This window comes from Bubalus kerabau, chromosome 11, assembly GCF_029407905.1.
Source record: "Bubalus kerabau isolate K-KA32 ecotype Philippines breed swamp buffalo chromosome 11, PCC_UOA_SB_1v2, whole genome shotgun sequence".
Classification (NCBI taxonomy): Eukaryota; Metazoa; Chordata; class Mammalia; order Artiodactyla; family Bovidae; genus Bubalus; species Bubalus kerabau.
This window is the reverse complement of record NC_073634.1, coordinates 64,585,433-64,601,163: the sequence shown is the minus strand read 5'-3', so window position 1 is coordinate 64,601,163 and position 15,731 is coordinate 64,585,433. Positions and strand designations below refer to the sequence as shown.

At 38.8% G+C, this 15,731-nt stretch overlaps 2 protein-coding genes across 2 annotated transcripts in view; one reads left to right on the top strand and one right to left on the bottom strand.

Moving 5' to 3' along the window:
- The window catches only part of WDPCP (WD repeat containing planar cell polarity effector), a 282,688-nt gene that overhangs the window by 228,348 nt on the left and 38,609 nt on the right, over positions 1-15,731 (top strand). The window lies entirely within an intron of this gene.
- Positions 14,800-15,404, bottom strand: LOC129623227 (28S ribosomal protein S24, mitochondrial-like). The gene has a single exon (XM_055540448.1). The coding sequence runs from the start codon at positions 15,364-15,366 to the stop codon at positions 14,869-14,871; it is 498 nt and encodes a 165-aa protein (XP_055396423.1). The 5' UTR covers positions 15,367-15,404; the 3' UTR covers positions 14,800-14,868.

Here is a 15,731-nt window from a genome sequence, read left to right as displayed (position 1 = left end):
GTTTAAGTTAGCTGTCTTACATAAGCTTAGAGAACTAACAGAAATGATAGACAGTGATGTCAAGGAGATCAGAAGAAGAATGTCTTGCCAGATAGAGAATATCAACAGAGATTGAAATAATTAAAAGAAACCAAATAGAAAAGTTGGAGCTTAAAAGGTATAATAGCTAAAATGAAAAATCCACTAGATAGACTCAACAGCAGATTTGGGCAGGCAAAAGACAGAATCAGAGAATACGACAGTTAATATTATCAAATCAGGAGCGGAGAGGAAAAAGAATGAAAAAAGTGAACAGAATCTGAGGGGTAGGTGGGTTGCTATCAAGAGTATCCATTATGGGAGTCTTAGAAGGAAAGAAAATTTTGACTAAAGGCAGAAATCTACATATCCAAAAAACACGATGAAATTCAAGTAGAATCAACTCAAAGAGATTCACATCAAAACACACAAAATCAAAATTTCAAAAAATAAAGACAGAGAACCTTAAAAGCAGCAAGCAAAAAGCACTTGCTATTGTAGAAGAGCTCTTCAATAAGATTAACAGCTGACTTTTCATTAGAAACCATGGAAGACAGAAGGTAGCAGGATAACATTTAAAGATGTAAAGAAAAGAGTCAACCAAGAAGTCTACACCTGGCAAAACAATCCTTTAAAAATGAAGGAAAAGTAAGATATTCCCAGATAAAAACTGAGGAAGTTCACTGCTAGTTGACCTTCCTTATAGAAATACTGAAGAGAGTCTTATCAGGCTGAAATGAAAGGACAGTAGTTCAAAGCTGTTGGAAAAAATAAACAATACAAGGAAAGATAACTATGGAGGTAAATAAAAAAACCAGTATTATTATATTGTTGGTTTGTAACTCTTCTTTTTCCCCCATTTGATTTTAAAAACAATGCATACAACAAAAATTGTAAATCCATTAATGGGCACACAATATTTAAAGATATTTTCCAACAATAATAAAATAAAGGAGAGGATAGAGCTATATATAGAAGCAAAGTATTGTATGCTATAAAGTTAAGTTGGTATCATTTACAGATTGTTATAAAATTAAGATATTATAATCCTTAGAGTAACCACTAATAAAATAACTAAAATAAATACAAGAGGAAAGAGAAGGATCAAAATGGTACACTAGACAAAATCAATCATGGAAAAGAAGGCAGTATTGTAGGAATTATGGAACAAAAAGATAGATGTAGAATACAGTAAAATGACAGAACTAAACTTCCTTATCAGTAATCACTCTAAAAGAAAATACATTAATCCCACCAATTAAGGTACACAGATTTTTTTAAGGAGTAGGAAAAAACACGACCCAACTATATGTCATCTAGAAGTCTCACTTTAGACTCAAAGACACAAATAGGTTGGGAGTGAAAGGATGGAAAAATATATTTCAAGCAAAAGAGCGACATCACTCTTAAATGGCACACACAAAATCTCACATGCTCCAGGATTCATGACAGAAACAATAATCTGCTAGGAGCCTGGGTCAGACCTACCTGCTGATCTTGAAATCTCCGGAGAGGTGGGAAGCAACTGCAATTTACCCTAGAGACAATTAGTATTTTTTATATTATAGCTTTTTTTTCCCCCCCAGTTATATTTGGCTGTGCTAGTTCTTCATTGCTACACGAGAGCTTTCTCTAGTTGCGGTGAATGGGGGCTACTCTATACTTGCAGTGTATGGGGTTTCTCATTGTTGGTGGTTTCTCTTGTTTCAGAGCATGGGCTCTTCCAGAGTACACAGACTTCAGTAAATGTGGTGCACAGGCATAGTTGTTGTGGGGCCAAGGCTTAGTGGCTCTGCAGCATGTGCGATTTTCCTGGGCCAATGACTGAACCAGTGTTCATTCTGGTTCAAACCAGTACCCTGCATTGCAAGGCTTACTCTTAACCACTGGACAACCATGAAGCCCATTTATGACTGTTATGTCTTCCTGTTATGCCTCCTTGTTTTTGTTTTGAAGTCTATTTTATCTAGTAGTTGAAATCATTCTAGCATTGTTTTCCATCCATTTACTGTCACACTGTGTCTATACAGTAGATTTCTTATAAACTAGTATATAATTCAGAGAAGGCAATGGCACCCCACTCCAGTACTCTTGCCTGGAAAATCCCATGGACGGAGGAGCCTGGTAGGTGCAGTCCATGGGGTCGCTATGAGTCGGACACGACTGAGCGACTTCACTTTCACTTTTCACTTTCATGCATTGGAGAAGGAAATGGCAACCCACTCCAGTGTTCTTGCCTGCAGAATCCCAGGGACGGGGGAGCCTGGTGGGCTGCCGTCTATGGGGTCACACAAAGTCAGACACGGCTGAAGTAACTTAGCAGCAGCAGCAGCAGCACTACAAGAATCTTCTCTAGCACCACAATTGGTAAGCATCAATTCTTCGGTGCTCTACCTTCTTTATGGTCCAACTCTCACATCTATACATGAATAACTGAAAAACCATAGCTTTGACTATACAGAGCTTTGTCAGCAAAGTGATGTCTGTGTTTTGTTTTTTAATTTCTCTGCTTTTAAATACACTGTCTAGATTTGTCATAGCTTTTCTTCCAGGGAGGACATGGCTGCAGTCACTGTCTGTAGTGATTTGGGAACCCAGCAATATAAAATCTGACACTGCTTGCATTTTCCCCCTTTCTATTGCCTTTATTCTGTTTTTATCTAAATTATTAAATGGTATATTTAGCTCATCAATCGTTACCCTTTCTTCTTTACCTAATATAAGGACTTAAGGCTACAAATTTCTCTTGAATTGTCTCGTTTGCTCAAGTTTTTATTTCCAAGTATTCTTAAATTTATAATTTTTCTTTGATTAATGACTTTAATTCCTAAATGTATATGAAATTTATCACTTATCTTTTTATCAAAAACCACATTGCTAATAGATTCTTTATATATAGTATTCCTTACAATGTATTGAGATATGTTTTTTTACTTACTAACATAATTTTGTAAGGATTCCATGTATTTTGAGAAATATGTGTGTATTTACTAATTAATGAGTAACAAGTTCTGTGTATTGAATAAATCCAGCTGTGTAATTATGTTGTTTAAGGGCCTCTCTTTCTTTACTGTTGGCCCTACTGTCTTCTATGTCCCATAGTCACCATTGGGAGGTCTGGTGTCAGTCTGTTTGTAAGTTATCTCATTTGTAGTGATCTCTCTTCTCTCTGGCTTTTGAAGATCTTTTTATTTTTGGAGTTCTGCATCTCTGCTATAGATGTGCATAATTATAGATTCTTTTCAATGTATCCAGCTTGGTATATATTGTCCCTCTTGTGTTTATTGATTCATATCATTTATCAGCTCTGGAATATTCTCTGCCTTTAATTACCTGATTAGACATGCTAGATTTTTCCATGTTCTCTGCATTGCTAAACTTACTTTATATTTTTCTCTCTTGTCTCTCTGTATATCATTTGATGTAATTCCTTATCTATGCCTCTTTTACTTCATTACTTCTCTCTTTGTGCTGAAATATTTAACTTCAGTTTTTCATTTCCAGAAGTTCTATTTATTTCTTCAAATGTCTACCTGATAATTTTTATTATTAATATATCCTGTTGTATGCTTCTTTTCATTGTTCTATGATTTTTTAAAAATATCTTATGCTGATTAATTTTATATATTTTTTTAAAAATATAAACTTATTTATTTTAATTGGAGGCTAATTACTTTACAATATTTACAATATTGTATTGGTTTTGCCATATATCAACATGAATCCACCACAGGAGTACACGTGTTCCCCATCCTGCACTCCCCTCCCACCTCCCTCCCCATACCATCCCTCTGGGTCATCCCAGTGCACCAGCCCTGAGCATCCTGTATCGTGCATCAAACCTGGACTGGCGATTCATTTCACATATGATATTATACATGTTTAAATGCCATTCTCCCAAATCATCCCGCCCTCGCCCTCTCCCACAGAGTCCATAAGACTGTGCTATACATCTCTGTCTCTTCTGCTGTCTCGCATACAGGGTTATCGTTACCATCTTTCTAAATTCCATATATATGAGTTAGTATACTGTATTGTTTTTCTTTCTGGCTTACTTCACTCTGTATAATAGGCTCCAGTTTCATCCACCTCATTAGAACTGATTCAAATGTATTCTTTTTAATGGCTGAGTAATACTCCATTGTGTATATGTAGCATGCTTTCTTATCCATTCACCTGCTGATGGACATCTAGGGTGCTTCCATGTCCTGGCTATTATAAACAGTACTGTTATGAACATTGGGGAACACGTGTCTTTTTCAATTCTGGTTTCCTTGCTGGGTATGCCCAGCAGTAGGGTTGCTGGGTCGTATGGTAGTTCTATTTCCAGTTTTTTAAGGAATCTCCACACTGTTCTCCATAGTGGCTGTACTAGTTTGCATTCCCACCAACAGTGTAAGAGGGTTCCCTTTTCTCCACACCCTCTCCAGCATTTATTGCTTGTAGACTTTTGGATCGCAGCCATTCTGACTGGCGTGTAATGGTACCTCATAGTGGTTTTGATTTGCATTTCTCTGATAATGAGTGATGTTGAGCATCTTTTCATGTGTTTGTTAGCCATCTGTATGTCTTCTTTGGAGAAATGTCTGTTTAGGTCTTTGGCCCATTTTTTGATTGGGTCGTTTATTTTTCCGGAATTGAGCTGCAGGAGTTGTTTGTATATTTTGGAGATTAGTTCTATGTCAGTTGCTTCATTTGCTATTATTTTCTCCCATTCTGAAGGCTGTCTTTTCACCTTGCTTATAGTTTCCTCTGTTGTGCAGAAGCTTTTAAGGTTAATTAGGTCCCATTTGTTTATTTTTGCTTTTCTTTCCAATATTCTGGGAGGTGGGTCATAGAGGATCCTGCTGTGATGTATGTCAGAGAGTGTTTTGCCTATGTTCTCCTCTAGGAGTTTTATAGTTTCTGGTCTTACGTTTAGATCTTTAATCTATTTTGAGTTTATTTTAGTGAACAGTGTTAGAAAGTGTTGTAGTTTCATTCTTTTACAAGTGGATGACCAGTTTTCCCAGCACCACTTGTTAAAGAGATTGACTTTTCTCCATTGTATATTCTTGCCTCCTTTGTCAAAGATCAGGTGTCAATAGGTGTGTGGATTTATCTCTGGGCTTCTATTTTGTTCCATTGATCTATATTTCTGTCTTTGTGCCAGCACCATACTGTCTTGATGACTGTGGCTTTGTAGTAGAGCCTGAAGTCAGGCAGGTTGATTCCTCCAGTTCCATTCTTCTTTCTCAAGATCGCTTTGGCTATTCGAGGTTTTTTGTATTTCCATACAAATTGTGAAATTATTTGTTCTAGCTCTGTGAAGAATACCGTTGGTAGCTTGATAGGGATTGCATTGAATCTATAGATTGCTTTGGGTAGTATACTCATTTTCACTATATTGATTCTTCCGAGCCATGAACACGGTATATTTCTCCATCTATTAGTGTCCTCTTTGATTTCTTTCACCAGGGTTTTATAGTTTTCTATATATAGGTCTTTTGTTTCTTTAGGTAGATTTATTCCTAAGTATTTTGTTCTTTTCGTTGCAATGGTGAATGGAATTGTTAACTTAATTTCTCTATTTTCTCATTATTAGTGTATAGGAATGCAAGGGATTTCTGTGTGTTGATTTTATATCCTTCAAATTTACTATATTCATTGATTAGCTCTAGTAATTTTCTGGTGGAGTCTTTAGGGTTTTCTATGTAGAGGATCATGTCATCTGCAGTGAGAGTTTTACTTCTTTTCCAATTTAGATTCCTTTTATTTCTTTTTCTACTCTGATTGCTGTGGCCAAAACTTCCAAAACTATGTTGAATAGTAGTGGTGAAAGTGGACACCCTTTTCTTGTTCCTGACTTTAGGGGAAATGCTTTCAATTTTTCACCATTGAGGATAATGTTTGCTGTGGGTTTGTCATATATAGCTTTTATTATGTTGAGGTATGTTCGTATGTTCCTTCTATTCCTGCTTTCTGGAGAGTTTTTATCATAAATGGATGTTTAATTTTGTCAAAGGCTTTCTCTGCATCTATTGAGATAATCATATGGCTTTTATCTTTCAATTTGTTAATGTGTATTATATTGACTGATTTGCGGATATTGAAGAATCCTTGCATCCCTAGGATAAAACCCACTTGGTCATGGTGTATGATCTTTTTAATGTGTTGTTGGATTCCGATTGCTAGAATTTTGTTAAGGATTTTTGCATCTATGTTCATCAGTGATATTGGCCTGTAGGTTTCTTTTTTTGTGGCATCTTTGCCAGGTTTTGGTATTAGGGTGATGGTGGCCTCGTAGAATGAGTTTGGAAGTTTACCTTCCTCTGCAATTTTCTGGAAGAGTTTGAGTAGCATAGGTGTCAGCTCTTCTCTAAATTTTTGGTAGAATTCAGCTGTGAAGCCGTCTGGACCTGGGCTTTTGTTTGCTGGAAGATTTCTGATTACAGTTTCAATTTCCGTGTTTGTGTTGGGTCTGTTAAGATTTTCTATTTCTTCCTGGTCCAGTTTTGGAAAGTTGTACTTTTCTAAGAATTTGTCCATTTCTTCCACGTTGTCCATTTTACTGGCATATAATTGTTGAGAGTAGTCTCTTATGATCCTTTGTATTTCTGTGTTGTCTGTTGTGATATGTCCATTTTCATTTCTAATTTTATTGATTCGATTTTTCTCCCTTTGTTTCTTGATGAGTCTGGCTAATGGTTTCTCAATTTTATTTATCCTCTCAAAGAACCAGCTTTTGGCTTTTTTGATTTTTGCTATGGTCTTTTTTATTCCTTTTGCATTTATTTCTGCCCTAATTTTAAAGATTTCTTTCCTTCAACCCTGCTACTGCTGCTGCTGCTAAGTTGCTTCTGTTGTGTCCGACTCTATGTGACCCCATAGACGGCAGCCCACCAGGCTTCATTTCCTTCTCTAATGCATGAAAGTGAAAGTGAAGTCGCTCAGTCGTGTCCGACTCTAGGGACCCCGTGGTCTGCAGCCTACCAGGCTCCTCCGTCCATGGGATTTTCCAGGCAAAAGTACTGGAGTGGGATGGGTCTACTGTATCATTTAAAGTTTGTGTTTCCTTGTTCATTTTCTGTTTAATTGATCTATCCATAGGTGTGAGTGGGGTATTAAAGTCTCCCACTATTATTGTGTTATTGTTAATTTTCCCTTTCATACTTTTTAGCATTTGTCTTACATATTGCAGTGCTCCTATGTTGGGTGCATATATATTTATAATTGTTATATCTTCTTCTTGCATTGATCCTTTGATCATTATGTAGTGACCTTCTTTGTCTCTTTTCACAGCCTTTGTTTTAAAGTCTATTTTATCTGATATGAGTATTGCTACTCCTGCTTTCTTTTGGTCTCTATTTGCATGGAATATCTTTTTCTAGCCCTTCACTTTCAGTCTGTATGTGTCCCCTGTTTTGACGTGGGTCTCTTGTAGACAACATATATAGGGGTCTTGTTTTTGTATCCATTCAGCCAGTCTTTGTCTTTTGGTTGGGGCATTCAACCCATTTACGTTTAAGGTAATTATTTATAAGTATGATCCTGTTGCCATTTACTTTATTGTTTTGCGTTTGAGTTTATACATCCTTTTTGTGTTTCCTGTCTAGAGAAGACCCTTTAGCATTTGTTGGAGAGCTGGTTTGGTGGTGTTGAATTCACTTAGCTTTGCTTGTCTGTAAAGCTTTTGATTTCTCCTTCATATTTAAATGAGATCCTTGCTGGGTACAGTAATCTGGGCTGTAGGTTATTTTCTTTCATCATTTTAAGTATGTCTTGCCATTCCCTCCTGGCTTGAAGAGTTTCTATTGAAAGATCAGCTGTTATCCTTATGGGAATCCCCTCATGTGTTGTTTGTTGTTTTTCCCTTGCTGCTTTTAATATTTGTTCTTTGTGTTTGATCTTTGTTAATTTGATTAATATGTGTCTTGGGGTGTTTCACCTTGGGTTTATCCTGTTGGGACTCTCTGGGTTTCTTGGACTTGGGTGATAATTTCCTTCCCCATTTTAGGAAAGTTTTCAACTGTTATATCCTCAAGTATTTTCTCATGGTCCTTCTTTTTGTCGTCTTCTTCTGGGACTCCTATGATTCGAATGTTGGGGTGTTTAACATTGTACCAGAGGTCTGTGAGATTGTCCTCATTTCTTTTAATTCATTTTCTTTTTTTCCTCTGATTCATTTATTTCTACCATTCTATCTTCTACCTCACTAATCCTATATTCTGCCTCCGTATTTCTACTGTTTGTTCCCTCCCGAGTGTTTTTGATATAATTTATTGAATTGTTCATTTTATATATTGACTTTTTTATTTCTTCTAGGTCCTTGTTAAACCTTTCTTAAATCTTCTCAATCCTTGTCTCCAGGCTGTTTATCTGTGATTCCATTTTGTTTTCAAGATTTTGGATCATTTTCACTATCATTATTTGGAATTCTTTATCAGGTAGATTCCCCATCTCTTCCTCTTTTGTTTGGTTTGGTGGGCATTTATCCTGTTCCTTTACCTGCTGGGTATTCCTCTGTCTCTTCATCTTGTTTATATTGCTGTGTTTGGGGTGGCCTTTCTGTATTCTTGAAGTTTGTGGAGTTCTCTTTATTGTGGAGTTTCCTGGCTGTGGGTGGGGCTGTATCAGAGGCTTATCAAGGTTTCCTGGCTAGGGAAGCTTGTGTTGGTGTTCTGATGGGTGGGGCTGGAGTTCTCTCTGGAGTGCAGTGAAGTGTCCAGTAATGAGTTATGAGATGTCATTGGGTTTGGAGTGACTTTGGGCAGCCTGTATATTGAAGCTCAGGGCTATGTTCCTGTGTTGCTGGAGAATTTGCATGGTATGTCTTGCTCTGGAACTTGTTGGCTCTTGGGTGGTGCTTGGTTTCAGTGTAGGTATGGAGGCTTTTGATGAGCTCCTGTCGATTAATGTTCCCTGGAGTCAGGAGTTCTCTGGTGTTCTCAGGATTTGGACTTAAGCCTCCTGCTTCTGGCTTTCAGTCTTATTTTTACAGTAGCCTCAAGACTTCTCCATCTGTACAGCACCATTGATAAAACATCTAGGTTAAAGATGAAAAGTTTCTCCACAGTGAGGGACACCCAGAGAAGTTCACAGAGTTACATGGAGAAGAGAAGAGGGAGGAGGGAGATAAGAGGTTACCAGGAGGAAAAGAGAGGGAATCAAAAGAGGAGAGAGCAAGCTAGCCAGTAATTTCTCCTTATGTGCACCCCACAGTCTGGACCACTCAGAGTTGTTCATGGATGTATACAGAGAAGAGAAGAGGGAGGAAGGAAACAGAAGTGACCAGGACGATAAAGAGGGGAGTCAAAAGGAGAGAGACAGATCCACCCAGTAATCAGTTCCCTAAGCGTTCTCCACCATCCGGAACACACACACAGATTCACAGAGTTGGGTAGGGAAGGGGGAGGGAGGAGACAGAGGCGACCTGGTGAAAAAGGAGAGTCCAAAGGGGGAGAGAGCAGTCAAGCCAGTAATCTCGCTCCCAAGTAAAAATGGGTACTGAAGATTGGGTTTCTTAAAGGTACAAAATTGATAACAAATATCAAAAAGCACAGATTAAAGATCTAGAGTAGAGATTGGATTTTGAAAAAGAGAAAAAAAAAAGTCACAAAAATTATAATATATATACTTATGAAGTTTGCTTTTAAAAAGGGTCTTTTTTTTTTTTTACAAAGTAATAGTTATAAAATGAAAATTAAATGAGTAATAGAGGAGTTAAAAATTTTTAAAATTAAAAAAAAATTAAAGAATGATAGTCCTAGATATATTTTTTTACTATTTTTACTTTCTCTGGTGTTGTTGTGGGCAGTGTGGGGTCAGTTCATTTTCGGATAGTTCCTTGATCCAGCTTATATTTCTTAAGGGGCTAGTGGCCCCTTCCTATGTAGTCAGTACTATCTATAGGGTTTTAATCTATTGCACCTGTCACTTCCCAGGAGGGTCCCTCTGTTTTAGCTTCTTCTGTTTGCTGGTCTCTTTAGTGTCTAATTTCCACCCTGGCACAAAGGGGCAGTGGTGGACACTTTTTTAGGCTCACTTGTTCAGTCGTGCTGTGGGGAGGGAGGGACGCTGCAAACAAGTAACACTGGCATGTGCTCTCAGTGTCTCGGCCACACTGGGTTTGCCCGCACTCATGGCATGTGTGTTTTCCATGTCTACACTGCTTAGGCTCTAGGTTGCTATGCCGGGAACTGTCTGAGGCCAGCCCTGGTTTGCATGCACTTCCCGGGTCTAAGCCGCTCAGGTTCAGGCGTTCAGGTAGTCCTCAGAGGCGCAGACTCGGTTGGGCCTGCGTTTTGTGCCCTTCCCAGGTCTGAGGAGCTCAGGTGACCAGGTGTTTGGCGAGCACGGTCGCTGTGACTTATTGCCTCCCCCGTCCCTCCTGCTAGGTTTTCTGGGTGTACAACCGGCACACCTTCTCAGGCGGATGTTGACCGTCCAGAATCCCAAGAAGTCTTGGTTAGCAACGAAGCCTGCTTGCAGTTTGGTAGATAATGCCTCTCTGGGGCCGCGATTGCCCCCTTCTGGCTCTGTCTGCCCTCACCTGCCTGTCACCGGAGGGTGGGGGATGGCCTGGCCTGCAGCTGGCTAGCTCTGCTCAGTCCTGTGTTCTGTGAGCGGGCCTGAAGGTGTCTTTGGTTAGGGCTTTTCGCGTAGTTCTAGTCAGTCCTGTGTTATGTCAGCAGGCCTGGCGGTGTCTTAGGTTAGGGCTTTTCATGTGGCAGCTATCCCACAGTCTGGTTTGCTATCCCAAGTTAGTTCCCTCAGATTGCCCTCGGGGCATTCAGGCCCAGTCCTTAATCTAAGCAATGTAGCCGCGCCTCCCTGCTCAGCTCCCGCTTGCTAGTGGCGGGTGCAGGCATCTGTGCTGCTTCTCCGCTGGAGGAGTTACTGTTGGGCACATAATCTGTGGGTTTTAATTATTTATTTTTCCTCCCCGTTATGTTGCCCTCTGTGGTTCCAAGGGTCACCGCAGACTCAGCAGTGAGAGTGTTTCCTGGTGTTTGGAAACCTCTCTTTTTTAACACTCCCTTCCCAGGACGGAGCTCTGTACGTACCTCTTTTGTCTCTCATTTTATCTTTTATATTTTTTCCTACCTCCTTTCGAAGACAATGGGCTGCTTTTCTACGTGTCTGATGTCCTCTGCCGGCATTCAGAAATTGTTTTGTGGAATTTTCTGAGCGTTCAAATGTTCTTTTGATGAATTTGTGGGGGAGAAAGTGGTCTCCCCGTCCTATTCCTCTGACATCTTGGGACCGCCCCCCTATTTTATATTCTAACTTTAATAATTCAATTATCTGAAATCCGGGAAGAAGTAAATCTGCTGTTTATCTTCTAATTTTCCATTGTAGTAGCTTGTTTTCTTTTGTATTTGGTGATGTTTCATTGTGAACTTCTACTTGTTTTAATTTATGGCAATCCTGATGGCTTCTATCAAAAGTGTTTTAATACAAAGACGAATTTTCTTTTTATTGTTTCTGTCAATGTTAAGGGCACTTAAAACCTGCAATCATTTTAGCCCCTGGCTTAATCAGAAGTCTCAGGCTAAGCACCTTTAACTTGTGACTTGTTCAAGGCTCAGTCTTCTATGGGAGATGGTTTAGACTAGTTCTGCCTTTTTTCCCTCTTTTGCTCTCTGCTCAGGGAGCATTACTCTAGTGTCAATCAAGGACCTTTGGTTAGTTAGTTATTTTGTAATTGAGAGTGTGGTATTCTCGGAAACTTTTTTTTTTAAGAGCTCTGTATTGTATTTTAACGTGTATTTATAAGCAGTCTAGTTGGGAGCACTCTTTGATATTTTTGGTTGATCATGCTACCAGATAACAAAGCCAATTCCTTCATTTTCTCAGAATGTGAATCATTACCTCTTACCTAGAAAGAAGTGTACTGCCTAAGCTGTCCACTTTAATTTTATACTTCTCAATTTCAGTTAATCATATATATGTTTGCCAAACTGATGTATAAATGGATGTATCAGACAGACTCTCTGGTTATCACTGCACTGTCAGGGGTGGGGTCTGCTCCTTAGTTGTTGGAGCAGGGGTCCCCAGATCTGTTTCTTAGCTCTTTTCTGATCTGTGGTGTGAGATAGGTGGGATTAGAGAACTCCCACTGGGAGAGAAGCCACTCAGCATTCTACTTCTGGAGATGTTCACCCCTGGGTGTGCTCTGCTATGTTACCTTTCCCCTGTTGCGTGAGCTCTGAGATTACATTCTTGATTGGCGCTTCTCACGGCCACACTTTAACTGGGTATACTGGCAGTTGGCCGCGGTGTCTCTCACGCATTGTTTTCACCAGTGTACTGGTGTAGATCCAGTGTTCTTTTCTTTAATACTTCTTGAATTTTCTTCTTTTTCAATTTGCTCACCCTTCACCCCACTCTACCTATATTACTGTTTAAGCATTTATACAAACTTTTAATGGTTGATATTTGTAATTTCGTTGTGATAGTTACCAAAATCAAACAATTATCTTCGACAATTCAAAAAGCAAGGACCTGGCACTTTAACTTTTTTCCGATTAATATGACATATCTAATTAGTGTTTTCTGATCTTAAAAATAGCAAAACATTTGTGTATGTGCATGTATGTCTGTGTGTATTTATCTACCTGTATATTAACCACATCTTTTTTTTTTTTTTTTTTTTTAAGCTATTCCTTCTTGCTTTTCAAACCTTCCTTCTGGGATCATTTTCCTTTTTTCCTGAGTTATGTCCCCTACAAGTCCCTTTATTGAAGATCTGTTGAATGCTTTCAGTTTGTACATATCTTAAAGTGTCTTTATTTTGCTTTACCTATTGAGAATTCCATTGTTATATTATACAAGAGAAATGCTCATTTTCTCACTATCGTTTGAAGATACATCCCTACTGTCTTCTACACCCCATTGCTGTCATTGAGAGGTCTGGTGTCAGTCTATTTGTAGGTTATCTTCTTTATAGGTGACCTGTCTTTTCTCTTGCTTTTTAAGACCTTTTTATTTTAGAGTTCTGCATCTTCATTGTATATTTGCATACTTATAGATTCTTTTCAGTGTATCCTGATTGATATATATTGTCCCTCTTGTGTTTATTGATTCATTTCTTTTATCAGCTCTGGAAAATTGTCCGCATTTACCTTATTACCTGATTAGACGTGTTAGACTTTTCTATGTTCTCTGTTTTGCTAACTTCCGTGTTCTTTGTATTGCTAACTTCCCTTTGTATTTTTTTTTTCTTGTCTCTTTAACATTTTGTGTAATTCCTTACTTATGCCTCTTTTATTTCACTAATTCTCTCTTTATACCAAATTATTTAACTTCAGTTTTTCATTTCCAAAAGTTCTATTTAAAAAAAAAAAACAACAAAAGTTCTATTTTTATTTCTTAAAAAATCTACTGGGTAACACTTTTATTATTAATATATCCTGTTGTAAGCTTATTTTCATGGCCCCATCATTATTTCTTTAAATATGCTGAACTGTTTTACACTCTAACTTTAATAATTCAATCATCTGAAATCCAGGGAGAAGTAAATCTCTTGTTTATTTTCTAATTTCCCGTCACAGTAGCTTGTTTCTTTTGTATTTAGTAATGTTTCAGTGTGAGCTCATACTTGTTTTAATTTATGGCAATTCTGGTGACTTGTATCAAAAGTGCTTTAATCCAGACATGAATTTTCTTTTTACTTTGCCGATGTTAAGGGCACTTAAAACTTGGGATCATTTTAGCCCCTGGCTTAATCAGTAGTCTCAAGTTAAGCACCTTTACCTTAAGACTTGGTCAAGGGTCAGTCTTCTGAGGGTGATGGCCAGAGTGGTTCTGCCCTTTTCCCCCATTTTTGATCTCTGCTTATGGATCCTAGTTTCAGTCAAGGAACTTTGGTTAGTTGGTTATTTTTTAATTGAAAATGTGTTATCCTTGGAAATTTCCTTTTTTTTTTTAAGAGTCTTATGTTGTACTTTAAATGTATTTTATACGCGGTCTAGTTGGGAGCACCTTTGGTATTTTTGGTTGATTATACTACCAGATGCCAATGCCAGTTCTTTCATTTTATCATAATGTGAATCACTACCTCTTACCTAGAAGGAACTGTACCTCCTAAGCTGCTCACCTTAATTTCATATTTACCAATTCCAATGAATCACATATATGGTTGCCAAATTGGTATGTCAATGGACATACTAGACATGTTAAATTTGAGATACCTGGAACGAAAGAGTTTAGAGCTCCAGAAATAAATGGATACTAGAGATTTGTGCCTTTGATGTATCAATGCCATAGGAGCAGTTAGGGTTACTGAGGTAGTAACCCTGTCTGAGTAGATTACTGCTTGCTCCTTCATGGAACAGGCAGAGAAAACTTATTTTTTTTTCCCCTCAAAATCAGGTTGATTATATTCTTTGCAGCTGATGGAGAAGCTCTATACAGTCAGCAAAAACACAACCAAGAGCTGACTGTGGCTCAGATTGTGAACTCCTTATTACAAAATTCAGACTTAAATTGAAAAAGGTTTTTAAAAAAATAACTGCTTTATAATCTCCAAAAATGGATCTTTCCATTTTAAGAGAAAGAACTTCAGGTAAAGTTCCTGACACAGTGATTGGCACAGGATATGCACTGAACCATAGCTATTACCTAAACCTCAGGTAACTGGCAGCCTTCTTGGGAACCCTGGAGCATCCTCAAAGACCCTATTCTAGTTCTCTAGACAGACGAAGAAGCAAGACAACATGGAGAGTATTTATTCAATAGCAACTCTGAAGACAAAGTCTCAGAAATCTGAGGGGATGTATGTATGTCCCCTATTTCTACTTCAGTCCATTTTCACAAGTTTCTGTCCTTCGCAGGCTACAACTTGATGTAAAAAGCTTGATGTATGTCCTAGATATACACAACCTTTGAGGGAACAGTTTGGAGGTGCAGACGAACAGGACACTTGTGAAAGTGGGACAGCAGGGTCTCACTGTAGCCCACAAGGAAGTAAAACTTGTGCGCAGGTAGCTGCCTCAGGACCAGGGCACAGATCTCCACCTGGTTAGCCTGGCGCTTCAGAATAAGCTGCTCAGCCAGGCAGCCTGGGAAGGTGCCCAGCATAAATTTGCGAAGGAAAACATCTTCCACTGTTCGCTCGGCAACGTGGTCCTCCCCATCCAGGTTACCTGTATGCAGTGACAGCCAGCCCTTACGGTGGGCAATGTAGTGAGGGGCATGCGCTTCCTCGTAGGTCACTGGTTTGTTCCCCTTGTCCACTCGGACTCGGGCCGCCTGGTTCTTGAAGCAGACCGCGGAGGTATGCAGGGCGCGCCAGATGCACGGCAGATCCCGGCTCCAGGACAGCATCAGAGGCCTGAGCCCGCCACCGCAGTGGAGCGCCACCATCTTGGACGTGGGGGCGGGGCAGGCGAAAACTTGACTTAAAAAGGAGACTAAGAAGGTGAAATCTAAGAATTGAGAAAACAAAAGATGAATCTCCAAATGCAAGAATGGATCTCCAAATGCAAAGAAAGAGGGTTTCAAGTAGGGGAAGTTAATAGGACCAGATGTGGCCAAAAGAGCACACTTATCTTAGAGGATGAATAATTACTATTGCTAGAAAAGTTTCCATATAGTGGATGGGAACAAATGCAAAATGGCAGTAAATCTATGAATAGTATTAACAGTACAATTTGCTGATCTGTCCTCTTCCTTATTACATCCCACGTCCACTGAATATATAGAGTCAGCCATTTTCCTGGAACAAAAAT